Below are 24193 nucleotides of genomic sequence, written 5' to 3' on the forward strand. Positions count from 1 at the left end.
ACTCAGATCCCTGCAGCCAACCCAGGATTCTAGGCCTTCTGGGCCAGGGTTCTCTTACGCAAGAATCAGAGTCTGTTAAAAAGCCTTGTGGAATCAGGTCGTCCCATCCCTGCTGGTACAGCTTCAGAGGGCCCCTCACAATCACAGACACTTTCTGGGGTCTCATTACTAATCCATCAGGTCCGGGGAACTCCAGTTTTAAGACATTTAACAGGGAGGGGCATTTCCTACCAGAAACATCCAGAATGTTCTCATGCTTGTTCATCTTCCCTCTCTGGGTCTTTGAGTGGCCCCCTTTGATCAAACATCTACCCATGTTTGCTCTATGTTGACATCAATATACAAAGTCCAGGATGACCTCTGGAAGACAGGGGTTCTCAGTTACATTTTGTCATTGAGGGCTCTCGACTGCCTCCCTGGAATCTTCTAGAATGGGGCTGGCTACCTAGGTAGGCCTACTGAGGAAAATCAAGGAACTGATACAGTTTGTCAAGTGGATGGTCTCAGGCTAGGGAATATTAGAGGTAGGCAATAATTCCCCTCCTCCCTCCCCCCCCAGCCAGTGCTTTTAGCTCATAGGGAATCAGGCTCAATCCTATTGGTCGCTAAGGCACAGCCTTTGCATCAGAAAATTCAGCAGTGCCGAATTCTCACCCCCCGAGGAAGGCAATGAGGGAAAAGGACCCTTCAAAAATGAGGCAAGGCCTGTAGAAAAGGCCCCCAGGGGTGAGTAACCCTGGGTACCAGGCCGAGCTGCTGCAGCTGCAACCGCGTGGGTCTATAGGCCATGAAGGTGCTGTAGGGAACAGGTGCTCCTTCATGGGGCCTCATGGGGACCAAGAAGGTCTGTGGGACCACGGCTCTCCGGGGACTGTGATAGGGTTGAAGCCTTGGAGCCACAGGTGGGATGGGGGCCAGGGGGCTGGCCGGCCCTGAAGATACGGATAGACTCTGGTTGAGGGGATTGCTGCGGGCCGACAGGCTACTGAAGGGGTTGGAAGAGGTGCGGTCACTGGCAGAGCCGCTGCTTCCACTGAGGCGACCATTGGAGGCTCCCGGACCCTTGCTGGGCTGGAGCGGGGCCACTAGCCTTGGGGACTTCAGGCCCATCACAGGCTTGGAGGAGGCGTAGAGGCGTCGGAACTCTTCATCAAACAGCTCCACAGCCTGGCCGGTGAACTTGGAGAGGATGCTCCTGTGCACGTGTCCACAGAGCCAAGAGAAACTGGAGGGGGAGGAGACAGAACCACGGCATCAGTGTTGGATTTGCCCGAGCCGCTCACTGCGGCCACTGCTCAAGCAGGCACATTTCAACGGAGTAGAAGCCCTGAAAATTGGTTATGTAAACCCTGCATAGCTTTGTCTCCCTTTTTTTTTTTTTTGCAAATGGCAGCACTGAGACCCAGAGACCAGGACATGCTTGCAAATGAGTCACTGAGGTGTCAGAGTCAGTCTTTGGCTTCAAGGTTCCTAATGCCCCCAATACATCTACCCAATGAGCTATCCCATCTACACACACACACACACACACACACACACACACACACACACACAGCACTACCCCTCAAGGGTTAGAAAAAAATTAAAACAACTCTGAGATTCCATCTTACACCTGTAAGAATGGCCAAGACCAAAAACACTGATGACAACTTATGCTGGAGAGGTTGTGGGGTAAAGGCAATACTCCTGCCTTGCTGGTGGGAATGCAAGCTGGTACAGCCCCTTTGAATAACAACATCTTGAAATTTGCAGGCAAATGGATGGGGCTAGAAAACATCATATTGAGTGAGGTAACTCAGACCCAGAAAGACAAATATCATATGTACTCACTCATAAGTGGTTTTTAAATATAAAGCAAAGAAAACTAGCCTAGAAATCACAATCCCAGAGAACCTAGACAACAATGAAGACCCTAAGAGAGACATAAATGGATCTAATCTACATGGGAAGTAGAAAAAGACAAGATCTCCTGAGTAAATTGGGAGCATGGGGACCATGGGAGAGGGTTGAAGGGGAGGGGAGAAGAAGGGAAGGGGAGCAGAGAAAAATGTAGAGCTCAATAAAATTAATTAAAAAAAAAAAGGAAAAAAAGAAAATGGCTGAGCGTGATCTGAGTCCTCTCTACCTCCATTCTGCTCAGAGAGGTCACCTGGTAGAGCCAGTATTGGGGGCCTTCAGTGTTCCCACCTGTAAGATGGGGCACCTGCCTCCTGCAAACAGACATCAGCTAGGAAAATAGCTCCCCAAACAGGCAAAAGGGGGCACTGAGTGTTGGGTGGCCCTGATGTGTTCCCATGAGAATCTAACTGCCCTTCAGGCCCAGAGAGGTGGCAGTAGCCTTTTATCTCAGCATGTTCAGGAAGTTGAGGAAGGAGGGTGCCCTTCCAGACTAGCTGGGCTACACAGGACTCCGCCAAACAAAATCAAACAACGAATGCTCTTGAATGAAGACTTAGTCCATTTTGCTCCGGAACAGTGCACAGTGGAAGGCAGGGTGAGCCCACAGGAACCTGAGTAACTACAGCCGCAGTTCATGGAAGAAATTCCCCCGACATCCAGGGACAGCCACCTTTGCGGACAGGTCTTGGTTCCCGCTTTAGGGGTTTGAAGTGGAAGTGAAATACTCGAAGTATTCATGCCTTATTTTTTATGATTCTCTTATTTTAGCAAGTGCTTTTCGACCTTGGATGGAAAACCTTTTTGATTTCCTGAGAAGCTGAGGGCAGGAGAGATGCCCTGCCAAGAGAAGGCTACTTTCTCAAAGGGGCCATCCCTAGGGTAGGGAACAGTGCAGGGGGCTAGTCAGAAAAAGCCAGAGTCCCCAAGGTGTGGCAGTACCAGGGCTGAGGAGAGACAGGCTTCCAAGGAAGGGCCTCTGCTCCCAGCCCTCTGCCTGCCTGCCTTGCTGCCCAGCCTTGGCCATAGACCCCAGCTGCGTTTCCCTGTACTGTGAACAGGCTCACACAAGCCAGGATAATCTTTGGAACAATCGGGATGCTTTGATTAAACCTCTCCTCCCACCCAGAAGCACCCACAGCTGGAGATGTAAGCTTCTGAGGGTGAGCCCAGGCAGGCCAGCCAGGAGGCAGGGGAGGAGGTGATCAATCAGGCTTGGCTTAGACGTGTTGTTTGGACTCAGACAAGATCAAGACACATAGGTGTGTACCTCGTTCCACAAAACAAGCCCAATGATGCCCTAGGAACTCCTTAGGCCAGTGGTTCTCAGCCTTCCTAATGCAGCGACCCTTTAATACAGTTCCTCATGCTGCAGTGACACCCGTCCCCCCATAAAATTATTTCCATTGCTACTTTGTAACTATAATTTTGCTGCTGTTATGAATCATAATGTAAATATCTGATATATAGGATGCCTGATATGTGACCCTGAGAAAGGATGGTTCAGCTCCCAAACTTAGGCCCATCGTGCCCCTCCATCCCCTGTGTGTCCCCGCACACTGTGCTCCGTGTTCACTGGGCTCATATACTTCTCTCATTAAGCCCAGGGGAAGGAATGACCTTTACTGTTTGCTGAGTCTCGGCCCTGAAGGCAAAGCTTCCTAATCTTTGTCCGCTAGTCCACTCTCCTTCCTGGCCTGTTAAGGGCCCATTTAATTCACGCATCTATTTCTTCTCCTATTTTACATAATGTTACTAGCACTGTGGAAACGCACACTCGCTGCCTTTACAATCTTGTTATTTATTATTATTGTGCATGTGTGTATGATACATGTATGAGTGCAGGCGGGGACCTGCCACAGCGCACATGTGACGGTCACGGGACAACTTTCAGGAGCTGGTTTTCTCTTTCCACTGGTTGGTTTTTGGGGACAGAACTCAGGTCATTAGGTTTTACCCACTGAGCAGTCTTACCAGCCTAGGCTCTGGCTCATAACCCACACTTAGTGGCCTGGCCCTCCCAGCAGCCTCGTCATGGGGTCCTGAGCTAGGAAAAGGTCAGTGGAATGTGTCCTGTGTACAGCATCCGTGTTGGTTTCTGTTTCATCGCTGTGACCTAAACCTTCAGAAACAGCTCCAGGGACAAAGCTTTGGTTTTGCTCACGGTGTCAAGGATGTTAGTGTGTCACAGGGAAGGCATGGCAGTGTTCACGGAGGCTGGAACTCATGGCGGAGATGCTCATATGATGGTGGACTAGGAGGCAGAGAGAGCCAGCCAGAGCAGATAGATCCTTCAAAGGTGAACCCCAGTTAGCCCAGTTCTAACACCTAGGCCCCACCCCTATGGCTTCTACAACCCTCTCAAACAGCGCCAATACCATAGGGAATCAATGTTTGAAACAGAAGCCTGTTTTATAATCAAACCACACCACCAAACCCTGCTTTCCTAGTCCATAGTTAGAATAATGCTGTATGCGTCTATTTATTCTTTTTTGTTTCTTTATTTTTTGGTTTTTCGAGACAGGGTTTCTCTGCAGCTTTGGAGCCTGTCCTGGAACTAGCTCTTGTAGACCAGGCTGGTCTCGACCTCACAGAGATCCGCCTGCCTCTGCCTCCCAAGTGCTGGGATTAAAGGCGTGTGCCACCAGCGCCCGGCTCATCTATTTATTCTTAAAAGTAGATATTTTAGCCGGGCGGTGGTGGCGCACGCCTTTAATCCCAGCACTCGGGAGGCAGAGGCAGGCAGATCTCTGTGAGTTCGAGGCCAGCCTGGTCTAGAAGAGTTAGTTCCAGGACAGGAACCAAAAAAAAGCTACAGAGAAACCCTGTCTCGAAAAAAAAATTTAAAAAAAAGTAGATATTTTAGTTTTAGTTGTTTTTTTTTTAAACATATATGCAATCTTTTAGGATTTTTCTTTTATCATTCCATTGCTAGGATGTGTCCACACTGTTGCGTCTTGCTGGGCCTTTTTGACTGTTGCATACTGTCCCCTTGGCTGGTTCACCGATTAGGTAGGCACTGGGTTGCTCCTGTCATCCACAGTACTGTGTCAGCCTTCCCATGTGTGTCTCCCACATATATGGGAACAAGTTTCTCTTGCTATATACCCAGGAGAACGGCTGTTGGGCGATAAGTGGCCATGAGGAGAAAATCCCAAACACTGTCCAAAGACATTCTCTAAATCAAAAGTAGTTCACGGTTTTCAGCGTTTGTTAAAACCCTACCTGGTTTCACGGGCTTATCATCTCAGCTCCTTGGAAGGCCGAGGAAGGAAAGAAGACCGTTCAAGGTCAGACTGGGCAGTTAATTTTGACCTCATTTCAAAATAAAAAGTAAAGCTGGGCGGTGGTGGCACACGCCTTTAATTCCTGCAAAGGCAGGTGGATCTCCGTAAATCTGAGGCCAGCTGGGTCTACAAGAGCTAGTTCTAGGACAGGCTTCAAAGCTACAGAGAAACCCTGTCTGGAAAAACCCAAAACATAAATAAATAAATGGTAAAAAGCGCGCTGCAGATATAGTTCCGCGGTAGAGCGTTTGGTTAGCGCACACGACATCCTGGGTTCAGTCCCGAGTGCCCCAAACAGAAACAACCTTACCTGGATTCTCATCTGACCCTGCTCACACCATCAAGCCCACAGCTTTAACCAAAGCAGAGCAGTAAGCCTGGTTCCCAGAGACTCCCGGGGACCTCCACAATCGCCCCGCTCTCACGGGCCCTCTGCTCTACAGCCCAAACAGGTTCAGAGTAAACAGCCTGACTCTGCCCTTCCCCAGACTGTCACTAGGAAAGAGCTCTTAGCGTTAGGTCCAGTGGACGTATGTCCGGTGTTGTCTGGCCCTGTTGCACACTGTCCTGGGAACCTGGCCATGCTCTCTGGTACTTTCTTCCTGTAAGCCCCACAGAAGGGATGAGGCACAAGTAGGGGCCTTGCCTCCAGGAATAATGCTGTACAAGTCATTCAGTTAGTGTGCTCATAATAATCACAGCCTCTTTCTTATTCACCAGAACCCATTAGAGAGGTCGGATCACTCCGTATGGGAGACCTAGGTGTGCTGGGCTGAGGAGACAAGCTCACTTTGCAACAGACCCTGCCTGGAGCTAAGGCCAGCACAGACATGAATGCACATGCCAGTTTGTTTTTGTTTTGAGACAGGGTCTCACTCTGTAGCCCACGCTTCCCAGAACTCATAGCAATTCTCCTGCCTCAGCACTCTGGGTGCTGGGATTACAGCATGCATGAGCCACTGTATCTAACATCAGAGTCATTTAAATAAAAAAGTGTGTGTGTGTGTGTGTGTGTGCATGTGTGCATGTGTGCGTGCATGTGTGTGTGCTGAGATATATGTGTGTGCCTGTGTGTGCGCATGTGTGTGTGTGCTGAGATGTATGTGTGTGCCTGTGTGTGCGCATGTGTGTGTGTGCTGAGATGTATGTGTATGCCTCTACATGTCACAGCACTGTGTGGGGGTCAGGGGACAACTCTCAGAGTTCCAGGAACGGAACTGAGGTCCTCAGGCTTATGTGAAACGTGTCTTTCTTTACTTGCTGAGCCAGTATGGCTGCCCTAATACCAACGTCTTCAACAAACCTTTCTGTGCAGCCCCTGTCAGGCAGTCAAGTACCCGAGCTTGTCATTTGCTTGATCTTCCCAACAACCTAATGGAGCTTTGTTCCGTTTTGCGTGGCTGAGGAAGCAGCCGAGAGGGGAGCGCGCGGAGCAGGAACATGAGCCAGCAAGCGTAAGTGCTCATTCTTCTGAGGGAAGATGTGACACGGAAGATTAAGCCTACTTAGTTCAGAAGGAACACAGTGCCAGTTTGGGGATTAGAGGATGAAACGGTCCACATTTTGAGAACCTAAAGATCAGTGGAGATTGTGTTTCCCTTGACACTGAAGGCGGTGGCCCAGCACGGCACAGGACGGCACAGGCCCAGTCTGATCTCCTTTGGTTAAGAGTCCCTCAGCCCCTTTAGCAAGAGCATCTATTTTTGTTTGGTTTTATTTTTGATCTCGTCACCCACATTTCCTAAGGACAAATGCTCCTAGATCCTTTCTCATCCTTGTGGTAGATCTAAGAGGCCCCGAATAACTGGTGTTTAGAAGAGATGCAGAAGAAACAGAAACAGGAAGACAAGACATTCTGAGGGAGTAGCTTGTAAAATTATTTAACATCCTAATGACAGTCTAAAAATTATGTGAAAATGCCTACACATAGATGAAAAAAACATCTTAATAGGATATACCAGGAATAGCAACTTTATGTGTGACTTGGGTAGTTTGAGGGGCCACTGGCAATGGGTCCAGGATTTAGCCCTGGTGTCTGAACTGGCTTTTTGGAACCCATTCCCTATGAAGCGATACCTTGCTTAGCCTAGATACGGGGGAAGGCCTTGGTCCTGCCTCAACATGATGTGACAGTATTTGTTGACTCCCCGTGGGAGGCCTTACCCTCTCTGAGGAGTGGATGAGGGGTGGGGTGAGAGGAGTGGGAGGGGGAACTGGGATTAGTATGTTGAATAAAAAGGACTGTTTAGAAAAAAATTAAAATAAATAAAAAAGAATAGCAGCTTTAGTAAGATTAAGACTAAAGAAACACAGCATCGGGAGGAGACTATTTAATATTTAAGTTTCGCTGTCTTGAGCTCCGTTTGGTGAGGGTCTTAGGATGGCTGAAGAAGTTGGTGGTAGGAAAGCGTTTGGGGTCAATAAGTTATGCTGCTTGGTGGGGACTTCTTCCCAGAGTGCCACCAACACGCTAAATGCCCCTTTTAGGTGTCTCCCGAAATCCTTACACCCAAGGGCGTAGAGTAACTGAAAGAGCAGGGTGATCAGGCCCTTGTGTGCAACAAGATATGGAAGCCCCTTCCATCCAGGACTGAGACAGGCTCGCCCGATATGGAAGCCCCTTCCATCCAGGACTGAGACAGGCTCGCCCAATAAGATTCCTCATGAGGCTACTCCGTCTGGGGTCAGACATCCGACGGCTCTGCCACAGCTCCAGTCACCTGGAGTCACCCGGAGCAGGTAGAGAGCGTTTACAATTCTGCCTCCAAGGCGTCAGAGCTTTGCCTTTCTCAATCATCATAGAGAAAAACATATCAGACCAACACATCAAATCACATAAATTCAGCATGCCAACGGTGAGCTCAAAAGAAAGGGTCCCCCAAGGGATCCCACAGAAACAACTAACCGGGACTCATAGGAGCTCAGAGGCTCTGGATCAACAGCTGGGGAACCTGCATGGGACAGACCTAGGCCCTCTTACGTGTGTGTGACAGTTATGTAGTTTGGTCTGCTTGTGGGACTCCTAACAGTGGGAACGGGACTGTCCCTAACGCTTTGGCTGGCTTTCAGGAACCTATTCCTCATACTGGGTCACCTCCCTCAGCCTTAATACAAAGGGAGGAGCTTAGTCCTACCTCAACTTGATATGCCAGGCTTTGTTGACACCCATGGGAGGCCTGCCCCTTTCTGAACAGAGGGGGAGTGGATGGGAAAGCAGAGGGGAGGCAGGGGGAGGGAACGGGAGGAGAGGAGGGAGAGGAAACTGTGGTTGGGATGTAAAATAAATGAAAAAATAATAATTAATAAAAAAAGAAAGTGGCCGGGCGGTGGTGGCGCACGCCTTTAATCCCAGCACTCGGGAGGCAGAGGCAGGCGGATCTCTGTGAGTTCGAGACCAGCCTGGTCTACAAGAGCTAGTTCCAGAACAGGCTCCAAAACCACAGAGAAACCCTGTCTCGAAAAACCAAAAAAAAAAAAAAAAAAAAAAAAAGAAAGTATCCTTAGGTTATTAAGTGACTCTCAGGAGTCTGAAGGGCAGGTCAAGTTTTTGTCAGTGGCTATCTGTTAATCAACCCAGAACTCACTGTCTGCTCAGATCCAGCCCCAGCCAGGTACTAAGACAAAGTTTATAGAATCAAAATGGAAAATAGCTCAAATGAATACCCTACAATCCAAGGGAGATTGTCCACACTGCTACTTAAGCCCCAGATGCGGAATCTTTATTCCACAACAACAGATAGATCACACGTAGACCCAAATGGCTGAAAGGTCCCAGGGGTGCAATCTTTACTCCACAGTTTTCAAACGAAACAGAAGAGGCCCTTATGCGATAAGCATTCCAGGTGTCCCTGGGTCCTCTCGAACCTCTTTACAAATGAGTGCCGATTGCACAGAGAAAGGACAGACCCTGAGAGTTTACAAACCACAAAACCAAAGAATTTTTCCAAATGAAGAGCAAGTCGGAAAAAGAAGAGCCTTTCCCTTAACCAGTTTATCAACGAGGCGCAGGTATACACAGCCAGCATTGCACTGAATGGGGGAACATTCCAGGATCCCAGCAGCTGCTGGAATTCCTGACGATTCCAACAGGGCTGATGGGCCAGCAAGGAATACACACTCCTGACCCGTTCTCCCAAACCAGCTAGCAGAGTCTGGAATCTGAGGTCTGTGCCTTGCAGTCATAGCGAAAGAAAATCAGCAGACAGGAATTAGAGAAGGGAGGTGAATTTACTTACAGTTCTGGCTAGAACTGGGGCGAGAAAAAAATTCTTTGTTTCTTCCCACCTCTTTTGCTAGTCCTGGTGACATTTTATAGAAAAGATGAAACAAAATCCAGGAAGTATGCAGATTGTTAGATTCAAAGAGGGCCCCAGTACAGTGCTGGTGACAAGGGCAACCCCTGATGGTCTGAGTTCAGCTTAGGCTGGACCCTGTCTGGGTAAACAGAGGACCGCTAGCAGATCAACAAAATCTAAACTCAGCATTCCCCAGAAACCGTGGGAAGCTGGTGTCTGTTGGAAAAAGTCATTACTTCCCTTGTCTGTGCCCTGCCGACAATGACCTCCAGCAATGAACTCAAGCAAGCCTGCAACAGATCCAAGTCCCCAGGCCACCTCCAGGCTATGCTGGCCTGTACCCCACTCCCCTAACACCTGCGAGCACACACACACACACACACACACACACACACACACACACACACACACACACAGAGAGAGACAAGGAGAGACAGTCTTGGCAGTTTGACCCACTAAACCCAATAAACAGAGAAGTCTACTTCAGGGGTTTCCCTGTGCCCTTGCTTACACAGATGATTCAATAGTAAGATAGATAATCAGAACTTTCTGGGGGGTGAGACCCTTCTCTGGTACCGTAGCTTCATCCTGCCTCTCCCCCAGCGAGGGACCTCTGGTGGGACACAATGCTTTCAGGACCATCTTCTTCATCATCCCTGCAATAACTGGTCATGCGGAAGGAGAGCCGCTGATGGGTTCTAAAAAGCACATTTTTTTTTGTGCTTTCTCTATTTCTATTTTAGGTTAGAGTAACTGTCAACTCTTCAGCCATTAGCTAAATCACCTCAGCTTCCACGGAGCCCCGGTTGGAAAAGGAAAGGACCAGAGAGTGAGACTTCCAGACCTTCTGCCATTAGATGCTGGGGACAGGGACATCCCTGTGAGAGGGCGAATGGTCGAGCAAGCTGTGGTACATTCACACGGTGGAACGCTGCTCAGCTCTAAGAGGGGTAACACACCGAGGCACGTCACAGCTGGTAGAATCCCCAAAACACTGTGTTAAATAAAAAGAACCAGTCACAAAATACCATGTAGTGCCTGGCTCATTTATAAAATGCCTAGAGAAGTAAATTCATACAAAATACAGCCTAGTGGCCACTAGGGCTGGGGAGGAAGGGAAATGAGAGTGATTTCTTAACGGGTATGGAGTTTTGTTGTGGGGGGGTGATGAAAAAATTTCATAACTAAATGGTGATGATTGTGCAGGGTTATGACTCTAATAAACGCCACTGAGTCAAACATTTTGAAATGATTAATTTCACGTTATGTGAATTTTAATGTACTACTACTAATACTAGGAATAAAGAGCCCAACTACAGACGCCTTCCTTACTTTAGGCATATTTTTGAATCAAGGGCAACTGTCTAAATATAACAGAAAATTTAAACATTTGAGGTATAGTTTGGATATGTCTGCCAAAGACGCATGCGTTAAGGACTGCTTGCTCCGCAGACTGATATTATAGCAGGGAACAAACTACAGGAGGTGGGGCTTAAGGAGAGAACCTTAGGTAACTGGGAGTTATCGTGGGCAAGCTGGAGAAATGGCACTGGACGCTTTCCCAGAGGACCACATGGTGGCTCACAGCTACCTTTAACTCCAGTTCAGGGGATCTGATGCCCTTTCTGGCCTCTCGAGGCTCCAGGCACCCCGTGGTACACACATGCACACAAGCAAAAGGACCTTCTACACGACTAAAACAGTGATCAACAAGCAGCGTGACTCCTCCTTTCCTCTGGTTCTCGCCCAGGTCTCTGATGTGAGCTCTGGCTTCCCCTCACACCCGTTACCCGTTACCTCCTTCACCAGGGGCCAAGATAATCTACCCAAACTGTGAACCAAATACAACTTTTCTCTGTATAAAGTTAGACCTGGAAAAAACAAAAACCAAACCAAACCAAACCAATTCCATGATTGTTTGAGGAAAGCAAGCAAGCTGTATTTAGAACTGGCAAGCCAGCCACCTCTCCCAAAGCCGGGCTTTCAGAGGGCAGCCCCTCGCTGGGTTTTGAAGTCCCTTTCTTGGGGAAGGATTAGCGTTGATATGGAACAGCTGCTGAGGATAATTGGTTGTTAGCACCTGGACAGAATAGTGCTGGGGGTGGAGGTGGGGGAATGTAGGACTCCCCAGGCTACTGCCCGTGGAGTAGCTAAGAGCAAGACCACATGACATGGAAGGAGCCTCAGGAAGGTTTGTGGGTAGACACATTTTCGTTAGGCGAAAGGGCAATCATGTCTCACAGGTGCAGGAGATTTCAGCAAGTTTTCATAGAATCACACATTGTTTCAGGATACATTGGGCTTAGGAAACAGAAACGTATTCTTGTAAGAGATGTAGCCTTAATAACAGCATCTAACAGCATGGCCCCTTAACAACACAACATGGCTCCTGTCTGGTTTCACAGTAGCCTCTGATAGTTCGCTGTAAGAATGCTGGCTAATACAAAGGATCTGGGAAAAGGGAGGTTTGTGTTAGAACTCGGTGTTAATGTCTCTCCTGAATTCACAAGTTAAAAACCCCAACCCTTAATGAGACCGGGGGTGGGGGGTGAGGGGTGGGGGGTGGGGGGTGGGGGGTGTCAGACAGTGATTAGTTCTCAAGGGTTTAAGTGCCTTTCATGGTTTGAATCGGAAATGCCTTCCAGGACCTCCTCTGTTGGAATTCTGGTCCCCAGATGGTGGCATTATTTTGGGAGGTTGTGGAGCCTTTAGAAATTGGGGCCAAGCTAGAAAGGCAGTTGCTGGGGAGGGGTCAGCCATTAAGGGATTACATCCCTGCCCTGCATTTAACGTGAGCATCTATCTCCGTCCCTATCCCATGAAGGCTAATGTTAGCTTGACAGGACAGTGAATCCCACAAGATGCAAGACCGTGGTCAAGCCTGGGAGGTGTTAGCTGAACGAGGTTAATGGAGGTGGGACGGTCCACCTTAGCTGTGGTGGCGCCTTTATGTTCCTGGGGTACAGAAAAAGGAGAAGGACAGCTGTCAGCATTCATAACTCCCTGCTTCTAGGCTGTGCGTGCACTGTGACCAGGTGCCTCAAGCCCTGCAGCTGTGGCTTCCCTTGACTGTGAGCCAGAACAAGCCTTCCCTCTCTTAGGCCTCTTTGTCTTTGGTCCCAGTAGCAAGAGAGTTGATGAACCTACCCACCAGCTGTTATGCATACAGAAAAGGAAAGTAACCAATGGTGGCATGTCCTTACAGCAATGATACAGGGAGCTTGCTCAGTAACCAATAGAGGCATGCCCTTACCAAAACAAAACAAAACAAAACAAAGAAGAAAACAAACACAAACTATGTAGAGCTTGCTCAGTAACCAACAGAGGTGTGTCCCTACAAAAATGACTTCAGAGAACTTGCTCAGTAACCAATAGAGGCGAGTCTTTACAAAAAGACTCCAGAGAGCTCTCTTTTCCCTTTTGCTGTGTGTGTGTGTGGGGGGGGGGGGGGGTGTGAGCAGCTTTTCTTAGTAAGAATGCTATGGGCATTTCCTAGTATGTATTATAAAAGCACATTTATACTTCGCTGTGTAGGAAGGAATCTACCTGTAGCTTAGCACCCACACCCTGCTAATATGTTGTTCCTGAGTTAACCTTCAGTCTAAGTACTAAACACCAGGCCCAAGCGGAATAAAAGTCTCGGTGGCCTTGATATCTGGGAGACTTCCTTCCCACTGTATAGAGAGATGCTGGTGAGAAGAGGCGGAATCTCAGAGACAAGGTGGACCACTTGAGCAGAGGGGCAGACGCTATGATGGGGAAGACTAACTGTGAGTGACGGATTTTGTTCCCCTTTGCTCTACAATCGGCTGCCTGAAGATGAGATGGAACACAAATCTTCTGGGTGGTACTCCAAGGTCTTCTCAGTAAAGAATCAGTTTCTGATCTTTTGAGGTTTTCTCTAGATGACAAATATCAAGGACTACTTATAAAAAGACAATGTCAGCCGGGCGGTGGTGGCGCACGCCTTTAATCCCAGCACTCGGGAGGCAGAGGCAGGCGGATCTCTGTGAGTTCGAGACCAGCCTGGTCTACAAGAGCTAGTTCCAGGACAGGCTCCAAAACCACAGAGAAACCCTGTCTCAAAAAACAAAAAACAACAACAAAAAAAAAGACAATGTCTTAGAGCCAAGAAATAGGCCTTTGTTGGGCACTACATTGGTTACCAGTTTTACCCTGGATTTCCCAGCCTTCAGGACTAAATTTATAGTATTCATATGCTACCCAGCCTATGGCATTTTTGTTATAACTACACAAATAGATTGAGATGCCATGCAAAAATTAGTGACATCAATGCCATAAAAAGTACAATTTGAGCTCGACGGTGGTGGCACATGCCTTTAATCCCAGCACTCAGGAGGCAGAAGCAGGCAGATCTCTGTGAGTTCGAGGCCAGCCTGGTCTACAGAGCTAGTTCCAGGACAGGCGCCAAAGCTACAGAGAAACCCTGTCTCGAAAAAAAGAAAACAAACAAACAACAACAAAAAAAAAACAAATAAAAAAACCCACTATGCTTAGTGAAAGAAACCCGTCACAGGAGGCCAAATACATTTTTTTTTTTATACAAAAAGTCTAGGTGAGACCAAGTCACTGAAACAGGAAGTAGATCTGTGGTTGCCTAGTGAACCAGTTACTAACAGTGCTGAAGGAACAAGGCAGCGACTGCCAATAGGAACGGGCATTTTGTGACAGTAATTGACTGTGGTGACGATGGTTAAGCAACACTGTAAATAAGCTAAGGAGAACCAAACTGCACATTTAAGTAGGTGAACTGTGTGTGAATCAATAAATCTCAATACATTGGTTGCCCTGAAATCATAAAAGGTTAGAGGATGGGGAGATGTCCAATTAGTGAACAGCCCACTGTGTAAGCAATGAGGGCCTCATTCAGGGTCCCTAGCACCCATGTGGAGATGGTTCAGTTAGTGAACAGCCCACTGTGTAAGCAATGAAGGCCTCATTCAGGGTCCCTAGTACCCATGTGGAAAAGCCAGGTGTGGTCCCATATGTCAGTAAACCAACCCAGGGAAGGCAAAGTCAGGAAGCTCACCAGTGTAACCGTGGTGAGAAACACTGTCTCAGAAGATCAGGGGGAGAGCCAGGAAGAAGACAAAGCAACCTCCGACCTCTACAAATAGTCCCCCCCATGATACACATGCGTGTGCACTCACACATACAACATAAAATAAAAATAAAAGCAAAACGGATCATGTCGAACAACACACAACAAATCCATGGCTTTATAACAATTCCCAAGAGACTTGAGTGGTAAAAAGAGAATTCTGTGTCTGGTTTCAGGACCAGGAAGGGGCCCCATTTCTCACTTCTTGCTCCATTTATTTGATGAACTCTGGGACAGGGAGAAGATATATACCCTGGGAGCAGTTGGGGTTCAGCTGGTACCACTCAGCCCTTCGCTGCCAGGAAGCCGTGATAGCCGCTGAAACCAGTACTCACCTGTATGATCCAGATAAGACAAATCTCCAGTCTGAGATGATGAATTTCTCTTGGATTTGGCCGGCAAATTTCCTGCCTGACTTGGCACAATACACCTCCCCTTCCACACTCCGGATGGAAATGTTCTGTGGGAGGCAAAGTGAAGGTGACATTTATTAGCTATGTGTTTATTGATAAACATGTGGGCTATGACAGAACAAGTCCCCCCATTCTATGTTGAAACCTAATCTCCAATGCAGTGGTTCCACGGCCTTTGGGAGGTAATTGGCTCCTAAAGATGAAGCTTCGTAAAGGGATTAGTGTCCGCTGTAACAGACTGGAGAGTTCCCCATTCTGTATGCCATATGAAGAAGACACAACGAGACAGGCATTTACAAACAAGGCAGAGAGCCTCACCAAACACTGAATTTGTAGACATCTTGATCTTAGATTTTTCTGCCTCCAGAACAGTGAGAAATAAATCTTAGTTGTTTCTAGGACACCCAGTCTACGACAGTCTGCTATAGCAACCCAAACACGCCGAGACAATTTGCATAGGAAATTGGAAGGATGTTCACCAAGATTTTATCTAAGCTTGGAGAGATTTTGTATTATTTACATTTTTTGTTGGCCTAGTTTTCTAAGTCCCCTCCCCATTGCTCTGACAATAGATGGTAAATGGGGGAAAAACGGAATTCCAACAAAAAAATAAGAAAGCAAATAAAAGAAAGATGACCAAGGAGCCCTAGTCTAGGCCTTCACGGACCACAAAGGGTTTGAATTATCAAGGAACAAGTCCATAGGTGGCTTTAGTGGCGTGAGTTCCTTACTAAGCTGGCAGAGAGCTGGCCCCGTATAGCAAGAGGAGGCAGTGCTGTGAAGGCCACCGTGGACACTGGACCATTTGGAGAAAAGGCGTGTCCACGACCGCAATCTTAACTCTGTTTGTATCTTGTCTCCCTGGCAGCATCTAGTGTCCATGCCTCAGCTGGATCCCATGGAAGACTTTATAAACGTCAAAGCAGGGAAAGCGTGGGGATTTCCTTTAGGTTTATGGCCAAGGGTTGTGGAATACTGCCAGGACCCCACCAATGCCTGTCTATGGCCTCCAATCTCCAGGAAGGGCACTCCAGTGCCTCTAGAAGCTCCTCCCAGCATCTTAGTGGCAAGAGGACATAGCCACTGCTCTGCAGGTGTGGCCCATGAAGGCAAGGCCTGCATGAACTCTCAATCTATTATAATGGCCTTTTGTTAAGGAGTAGAGACCCAGGAAAGATCGGGCAAACCCTGGTTGTAGAGAGTGGTATCAGGAGGAATCCCAGAACTAAGTTGCCTCCCAGGCAGTGTGTGTATGGTGGGGGCGGTATTTTGGAGGCTGATGTGTCTGAGTTGAGAGGGGGATATAAGAGGAACCCAGAGGATCATCCTTCAGCTGTTCAGCCAGAACCTATTCATGAAAGTTGTGGCTGGTTTTCCTTTTGACCTCGATTCAATGCTCTCAAATTTGCATGGCTAATTAAATTCTTATCTCCGTGTTTCTCCTGCCAGGAGAGGGAAGTACGTATGTGTGTATCTAGGGGAGGATCTAGTTAAACTAAGAGCATCAACTTTCTGGCGGGTTCAGAGAGTTCAAGACACATCCTCCTGGTCCTCGGTGTTGCCCTGGGCTATGAAGCATATAAACTTTGTTTCCGAAGCTGAAAGGAAGAGAGAAAAATGTAGCCTCTTTACTGGCTAGTCATGGTGCCCTGAAACACCTCAGGCCCTATACATCCATTCCTTCCAGTTCAAAGGATTATTGACAGAAATGATGAACACCTCATCCAGGTCAGGGCCTAGTAATATCCTTCAGAATTCTCCGGTCTTCTTTCTCAACCCCATACACTTTAGAGTAGAGTATAAGACCGAAGAGGACTAGATGGCCTATATAGAAACTTGAGCAAGAAGTAAGCCTTCTTGAGATATGGAGATGGGGCATGAGCTAACACCGTCCTATCTGATGGACACAGGGCATCCATTACAACTGTCACTGGCCCCCTACCTTGAGATGAGTATCAGAGATCTGGACTTTATCACACATCTCCTGGAAGAGCCTCACTCCTCCCTGGTCCAGCAGCACACAGACGAATACCCCTCGCTTGTTGGCTGCCTCTAGGATGTCACAGAAGATCTCCACGTCTGTGAACACATCCATCAGGATGGCCAGGACCTGGGCCAGGGAGAGAGGACTCCATTACTAGAGAAGTCAGGCCAGCAATATCAGGACTCAGTCAAACCTCCTAAATCCCGGTGGGTCTCAGGGAGCTGGAGGGGCAGGATGGAATAGGGGAGGGACTGATTGGCAGGATCAGAGGGACGGGAAGGGTGAGCCTAAGTGGAGGTCCTGCCCCATCTTGGCCAACCATACTGACCTAGGCACATGTCTCTGTGCTTATGTCGGAGCGAGAAGTGCTGAGGGGAAAAGCTGGGAGGGGAGGAGGGAGGTGAAAGAAAAACAAACCAGCAACTCAACAGGCTTAGAGGAGAGAAAGAAGAACATTGGGTAGTCTCAACCATTTGGAGGTAGACGGCACATATGACCACTGCTTTTCAAATGTTCTTAATCTCTTTATGATTTCCTTTATTTCTGTTTCTCCTTCCTTCTCTCTCTCTCTCGCTCGCTCTCGCTCTCACTTGCTATGTGTGTATGCAAGCGTGCCACTGTGTGTATGTAGACAACTTGTTGAGTTGATTCTCTCCATCTATTACGTGGTTCCCAATTCCTTGGCTTGGCAGCAACCCCTTTTACCTGCTGAGCGATCTCACTGTCCCGTAAGTGCTCCCCTCCCCAAGAGTCCTCACTTCATATACAACAAAATCCCGTGTGAAAGAACCATACTTAAACTAGATCAGAGAGAGCTGCCCCAATGGGATGAAGGAATCTTGGTCTCCCAGAAGCCTCTGCATCGTCAGTCTCTTTAGAACTTTGCTGAAACATCCCACAAAGGAAGGGTTCCTGCCTGCCAAATTCCTGTTCCTCCTCCTTCTGTCAGCAGTACCCCAGTTAGACATGAAGGGATCACCTTCCCTCTCTACCAATGCGATTCAAATGGAGCTACTGGTAATCACTGGTCATGGGCAGAACCTGAGACCAAGGCCAGAGCAATGAGAGGACCACATTCCTTCCTGACCACAGAGGGCGGTCCAGAGATGGTCACGCTATCCACTGTTCTAATGAACGCTGGTCTAGGTCTAGGTCTTTTGTTGGAGCTCTTGAGAAAAGGAGGGATTTATTTGTTTGTTTCCTCCTCCGCTTACTTGCTTTAACTCATAGCTGGTACACTACAGACTCTGGCCTCTTGTGGGAAGCATGCATGAAAATGAAGCCAGCCAGGAGAAAGCAAGCTCAGGCAGTGGGCATGGATCCTCGGTAGCACCCAAACACCTGCTTCCAGCCATACCTGAAGCCAAATCCGTCCTCCTGTCTCAGCCCCCTGAGGTTGGGACTATAGGGGTATACCTCTGTGCCAAGCTACCTCTGACCTTTCCACAAAGGATGTCAACAGATCTTCTCCTTTGTTGGACTTCTTCATTCCCTTCCTAATACCTAAGTTGTGGTGTAGTGGCAATTCCATTATTAGGAAGCCATTTAAAAAGATAATCCTGATGATGGTGTTAAAACTGCAAGACACAGTGGCACCTGTGTGGTCTGAAGTAAGGCTGGTTGAATAATAAGTACTCAACAAATGTGTTAGCAATGAACAAAGTAAAAAAGAAGAGCAAAATAACCCCAATCCTCATCTTCCACTATGACTGTCAGATGAACGTCACAGACAGATTAAGCCAAACTGGTAGTCATGACAACAGGGGTATGGAGAGCTTCTTCTTCAACATTAGGTGTTGCTGTTTGCCAGGGAATTGCCCCCACAGGCTCTGACGCCAGGTTGGGGTGAGTTTGGGGAAGTTGTAGAATGTTTAGGACTTGTTTCTATTTGATATTTTGTCAGAGCATTGAGACAAGTAACTAACATAGACATAACAATGTTGTTCCATCGTCTTACCCACAATACGCATATATATCGTATGGGTGTGTGTGTGTGTGTTTTATTTCTTCTTGCTTTGAGCCCCACCGTGCAGCCAAGACAAGCACTGACCTGCAGTCTTTCCACGTCAGCCTCCATGGGCTGGGATTACAAGCCTGTGTCAGTATGCCCTGTGACGATGGATTTTCTGTTGTTTGTTTTGAAAGCATCCACAACTGGGAGGTAGCAGAGAAAGAGAACACGTCATCTCATTAGTGAGCCAAGGAGGTGACTGGGCCGTGTGTGGGGATGACTACTTAGCTGATGTGGGTATCTGTGCCAGGGACGGGGCAACGGAGATGGATTATTACAGCTCCATGAGGTTAGCAGAAAAGAGAAGGAAGCCCCCTTGTGCAGCCCTGTGCTAAAGGAGGAGGATGTGTTGGAAGCAAAGCCTTGCAGGTTGGCTCCAGAAACCTGCATCGTTGAAGACATAGAAGGTATTTATACAAGTCAGACGGTGCAGTGCCTGCTCCAACCAGTGTGGACCCCAATTCCTGGCTCTGGGAGGTCCTCAGGCTGGAAATCCTTCACCTGTGGAAGGGCGGGGGTGGGAGGTGATGATGGTGGGGTCAGAGCTGGTTGCAGATAGACACCAGGGACCCTCAGCACCGCTCTGTGCTCTGACTTTCCTGGGCTCTTTTGGGGAGCTTGCCTTTGGCAGATCATTAACAACAGCAAAGGTTTGCTGAGCCTCTACTATTAGCCACAGGCTTGTCTCATGTGACTTCCTCAACTTGACCAGTCCCCCAGCTTCCCGGAGGAGCCAGGGGTGCAGACAGCTTTTCACAGCCACAGGCTGGGATGTGATCAGAGCTACCCACACCCCATCCTGGAAACCCGTGTCCTCATCCTGCTCCATGATTCTCCTTTTGTCCAACTGTCTGTCTGTGTACATCAGTGATAACCTGAGGGACGGAGGGATAAAAAGGGAATATTCTAGAATTAAAAGAAACATTCTAGTTCTGTTTTCCTGTCAGGAACACAACCCTATTTTATCTCTGCCTCAGTTTACCTGCTGGTCCTGAACTTACACAGAGTGTCTTCTTGCATTGTTACCAACTATCTGTGATTGTCAAGAACTTCTGTCACTGGGTGGCAGGGGCGCATGCCTTTAATCCCAGCACTCGGGAGGCAGAGGCAGGCAGATATCTGTGAGTTCAAGACCAGCCTGTTCTACAAGAGCTAGTTCCAGGACAGGCTCCAAAGCTACAGAGAAATCCTGTCTCAAAAAACAAAAATAAATAAATAAAATAAAAATAAAAATTAAACAACAGGTTTCAGGAAATAACTATTTTCAAGAGCGTTGGAGGGCAGCATGACCTTGCTCCTCATCTGCTGTATGTTTGTGTGAATTGCTGGGGGCCAACGCGAGGACCTCACATGCGCTAAGCAGCCCCCAGCCCTGATGCTCTACATTTTTGCTAATCTATGAATGCCTCCCCAGAGCTCCGTAGCTTCTCCAATCCCCTGCCTCAGCCTGCTGCACAGCCCTGTGAGTGGAAGCATAGAAAATAATCTTTCGGGGGTGGGATTAAGGTGTAGCTCCATTGATAGAGTGATTGCTTAGTGTATATACGAAGACCGGTGTTCAATTTCTAGCAGTGCATGAACTGGGTGTGGTGGTACCCTCCTGTCATCCTGGTGCTTGCAGGGTAGAAACAGGACCATCAGAAGCTACATAAGATTCTACAGCAGGGAAAAAAAATCCTGTTTTTTTTTTTTCACACAGGTAAGTACCTAGAAAGGACAGAGCATCACAGAACCACTGCAACGTCCCCAGGGACCCTCAGGGACTTGTGACCGAGCCTGGAAATTGCTATTCTCACTCTTCCGCCCAACAAGGCACAATACAGTTGCTGGCCTTGCAGCCCCCATCCTTGTCCCTTCCCAACTCCTTGAGGTCCCACAGGGTGGTATCTCCCCACCTCCAGGACACATATACCACCTCTGACCCTCCTGACCTTTGCACCTAACTTCTCTCTGCCTGGAATTCTCCCTTCCTTCTCTCCTGGAAAACTGTTACTCAGCCTTTGACGCTCAGAGGCCACCTCTTCTCAGCACCCTGCCTTAGTCACTGTCTCCCAGACACTGAGCCCCACCTGCCGCTTGACCCCTGGCACACTCCAGTCCTCTCCCACAGCGGGAGGCAGCTGACAGGGACTTCCTCAAGGTGAGGAGATCTCAGCTTTGCTTTGCTGCACCGGGCTGGGTAGAATGAAGGAATTCAGCAGAAAGGGAAGGAAGGAGGGCGGGTCCTGCTTCTTAGGATGGGGAATGCTCTAGAGTGGGATGTGCCTCAGCCTGTCTCCCTTTCCTCTCAGGGCTGCAGTTACAGGAGATGGCAGAACCCAAACCCAGTTTTCTTCCCTGTTCTTATTCTGCTTCTATGATAGTCTGTCCATCATCTATCTATCCAGCTCTGCCATCACCCCTGAGCCACTGCCGCCTTCCTCCTCCTCCTCCTCCTCCTCTTCTCCTCCTCCTCCTCCTCCTCCTCCTTCTTCTTCTTCTCCTCCTCCTCCTCCTTCTCTATCTTTGTGTGTGTGTGTGTGTGTGTGTGTGAGAGAGAGAGAGAGAGAGAGAGAGAGAGAGAGAGAGAGAGATCTAGCCATCTCTGCCATCATCTCTGTGGGAATAGGCTACTCCTGAGCCTTCATGTGTGTGTGTGTGTGTGTTGAAATGTGTGCTTGTGTGCTCACGTGAGCTTTGCATGTGTGAAGGATATCACAAAAACAGCCACAGGAAGGCACTAAGTATGAGTGAAGCCTAGGGAGCCGCAGGCCAACAGGGACATTTAGGAGAACCCAGCCAAAGAGGTCACCATCACTCACTCTAGAGGATCCAGGCCCCTCAACCAGTTAAGAGGACCTGGAAGTTCACACTTCTGGATGATAATCAAGTTTCCTAAGATCCATAACGCACTGTGTCATACAAAGAACATTAGTGGGGCTTGGGTCTCAGAAAGCAGAGAGATTCTGTCAGGTGGGGAGAAGGAAGGAAGGCAGTAGAGAGACTCAAACAGAGAGCTGGTGTTCCCAGCGAGCTGTGGTTTCTTTCCAGGGTGCTGCACTGGCCCTGAAGCCGGTGCTGAGGCTGAGGATTCCCTGCACACAAGTCCCTCCCTTAGGAGAGCACCAGCAGTCGCCCAAGAGAACAGAGGCAGCACACTCAGTGACAGGCCAAAGGGATATCAGTTCAGCATGGCAGCTGAGCCCCAAGAGGTCAAGGCACTTGTCTGAGGTGTCACAGGGCAGCCCTAGGCTTCCCAGGCTCCCAGCACCTATCTCCCAACTGCCGATGCCATCATGAAATACAGTCTCCAAGCAGTTCTGCCACACAGTGGCTCCACCCACTGACATTTAATTTTCCAGAACTCTGTTCCCTCACAACTCTCCAGGTCCTCAGCCTTGATGGCTCTCCCCAGAACTTTAAGATTTCACAGTGTTGAGCCTGGGAGGGGATCCTGGCCCGAGCCCAGGACCACAGCCACGAGTGAACTTACATATCAGTGTATGCTTTATGAGACAGAGACTAATACAGTAGGGGCAAGAGTAGGAAGGGAGAGAGGGAGAAAGAGAGAGAGAGAGGCGCGTGAGCAGGCAGACGTCTCTGAGTTCGAGGCCAGCCTGGTCTACAGAACAAGTTCCAGGCAACCAATACTACACTGAGAAATCTGGAAAAACAAAACAGAACAACAAAACAATATGATTACTCCCTCCCCCACCAGTGATATGGGGATCCATTGAACTTAGGACCTCATATATGCTAAACAAGCACTCTACCACAGAGCCACACCCCCAACCCTGGATGACAGATTTTCCGCCCTGCAGTTTCAGGAAGGAGCGAAGCGGGCACTTACAACCCTGTGGGAAAGAAGAGATACCAGAAAGTGAGCCCCCCTCTACCCAGCCCCCAGCCCACAGGGGCGGCCACTGGAGGCATGAGTGCCCAAGGGCACTGATACCTCCTGCCCCATCTGCCACTGATGCCCGAGGTCCTTGTTCTAAAGGAATTTTCTGAGTCTACCTCACTGTCTTATTAAAACAATGGCCCTCTGGCAAAAAGGAAAGTTTCTCTGACCTTCTCCACACACCTTTTCTTTTCTTTTTTTCCCCTTAGAGCTGCCTGGTACTGGGGCCGCGGGGCAACAGAGAAACCCTGTCTTGAAAAAAACAAAGCAAAGCAAAACAAAACAAACAAACAAAAACAAGGGCCGCCTGTCACTTGTAGGCAGCCAGGTCTAAACCGCGGGGGGGGGGGGGGGGGGGGCACAACTGGACGGGGACGGGGACACGATGACACACGGAACAGGACGCGACGGGGACACAAAAGAACAAGGATATACCCTAATGAAGTACCTCCACCCTTCGTTTGAAAGCCCAGAGCTAAGAGTAGCATGAACCAAGTGAAAATCAGGGAGGGCGAAGAGCCAGGTAGCGTGTACAGAGCCCTGAAGCCAGAGGCCAGAGACAGCAGAATCTGCAGCGGATTGGACTCAGGGTTGAGCGACAGACGGTGAGACCAGGGCTGGAGAGCAGGCAAAGAAGCTTACTCTTCCCACACAGGAGATTGTAGTGCCAGGGATGGGCGTCAATGGTCTAGAATCCAGGCTGTAACAGGGATCAGGGGTCTGGGCTCCAGGGCAAACCGTGAGAACAGGACGCAGCCCCTCGTCCTGTTTTACCAGCCCTGTTCCCCGCCCATGACCAAGCAGACACCAACTCAGCGTGGGTACCTGGCTGGCCCGGGAGATGCAGCGGCGGACCAAATCTCTGATGTTGTTGTGCTTGTCCGTTTGGAAGTAAACGGTGGCACTGGACTTTTCCTTCAGGTAGGGCTTCTCAGCCAAGGTCCAGTTGTGCAGCAGAGCCGGTTCACTGCCTTCCGAAGTCACGGGGAAGTAGGTTCCTGACTGTACAGAGCAGGAGTCGAGTCCTCTGGAACCCGCCTCAGCCCCTCCTGCTGGATCTGGGCCACTGGGGGGCTCCTTGGCCTGGGCCTGGATGTACTGGGCCTCCGCCGAGGACAGGAAGTCTACCTCTCCTTCCTGGTTGAGAGTGTGCCAATAAGCCTCAGGACCCCCATCCAAGAGGGCGTCTGTGGCCAGCCGGGCACTCTCATTGTCGCTAAAGTCAGCTCTGGCTGGCCGGATCCACTGGTTCTTGACATCTTCCAGACGTTTCCGGATCTTGCCCACATGCCTTGACCGGCTCAT

The 24193-nt window shown here is 48.9% G+C and overlaps 1 protein-coding gene across 1 annotated transcript; it reads right to left on the bottom strand.

Moving 5' to 3' along the window:
• Nucleotides 1–687: 687 nt before the first annotated feature.
• On the bottom strand, nt 688–24193 carry Fam83a (family with sequence similarity 83 member A). Its single transcript, XM_075963615.1, has 4 exons — nt 23714–24193; nt 16956–17123; nt 14936–15060; nt 688–1225 (listed from the first exon to the last, which is right to left on the bottom strand). The coding sequence occupies exons 1-4, from the start codon at nt 24191–24193 to the stop codon at nt 688–690; spliced, it is 1311 nt and encodes a 436-aa protein (XP_075819730.1).

Source organism: Microtus pennsylvanicus, chromosome 2 (assembly GCF_037038515.1).
Source record: "Microtus pennsylvanicus isolate mMicPen1 chromosome 2, mMicPen1.hap1, whole genome shotgun sequence".
Taxonomy (NCBI): domain Eukaryota; kingdom Metazoa; phylum Chordata; class Mammalia; order Rodentia; family Cricetidae; genus Microtus; species Microtus pennsylvanicus.

Coding starts and splice junctions, on each gene's coding strand:
- Fam83a (XM_075963615.1), bottom strand. CDS start 24,193: ATGAGCCGGTCAAGGCATGTGGGCAAGATCCGGAAACGTCTGGAAGAT. Junction 17,124..23,713: donor GCATCTCCCGGGCCAGCCAG/GTACCCACGCTG, acceptor TCCCTGGCCCAG/GTCCTGGCCATCCTGATGGA. Junction 15,061..16,955: donor TCTCTGATACTCATCTCAAG/GTAGGGGGCCAG, acceptor TGCCTCCCACAG/AACATTTCCATCCGGAGTGT.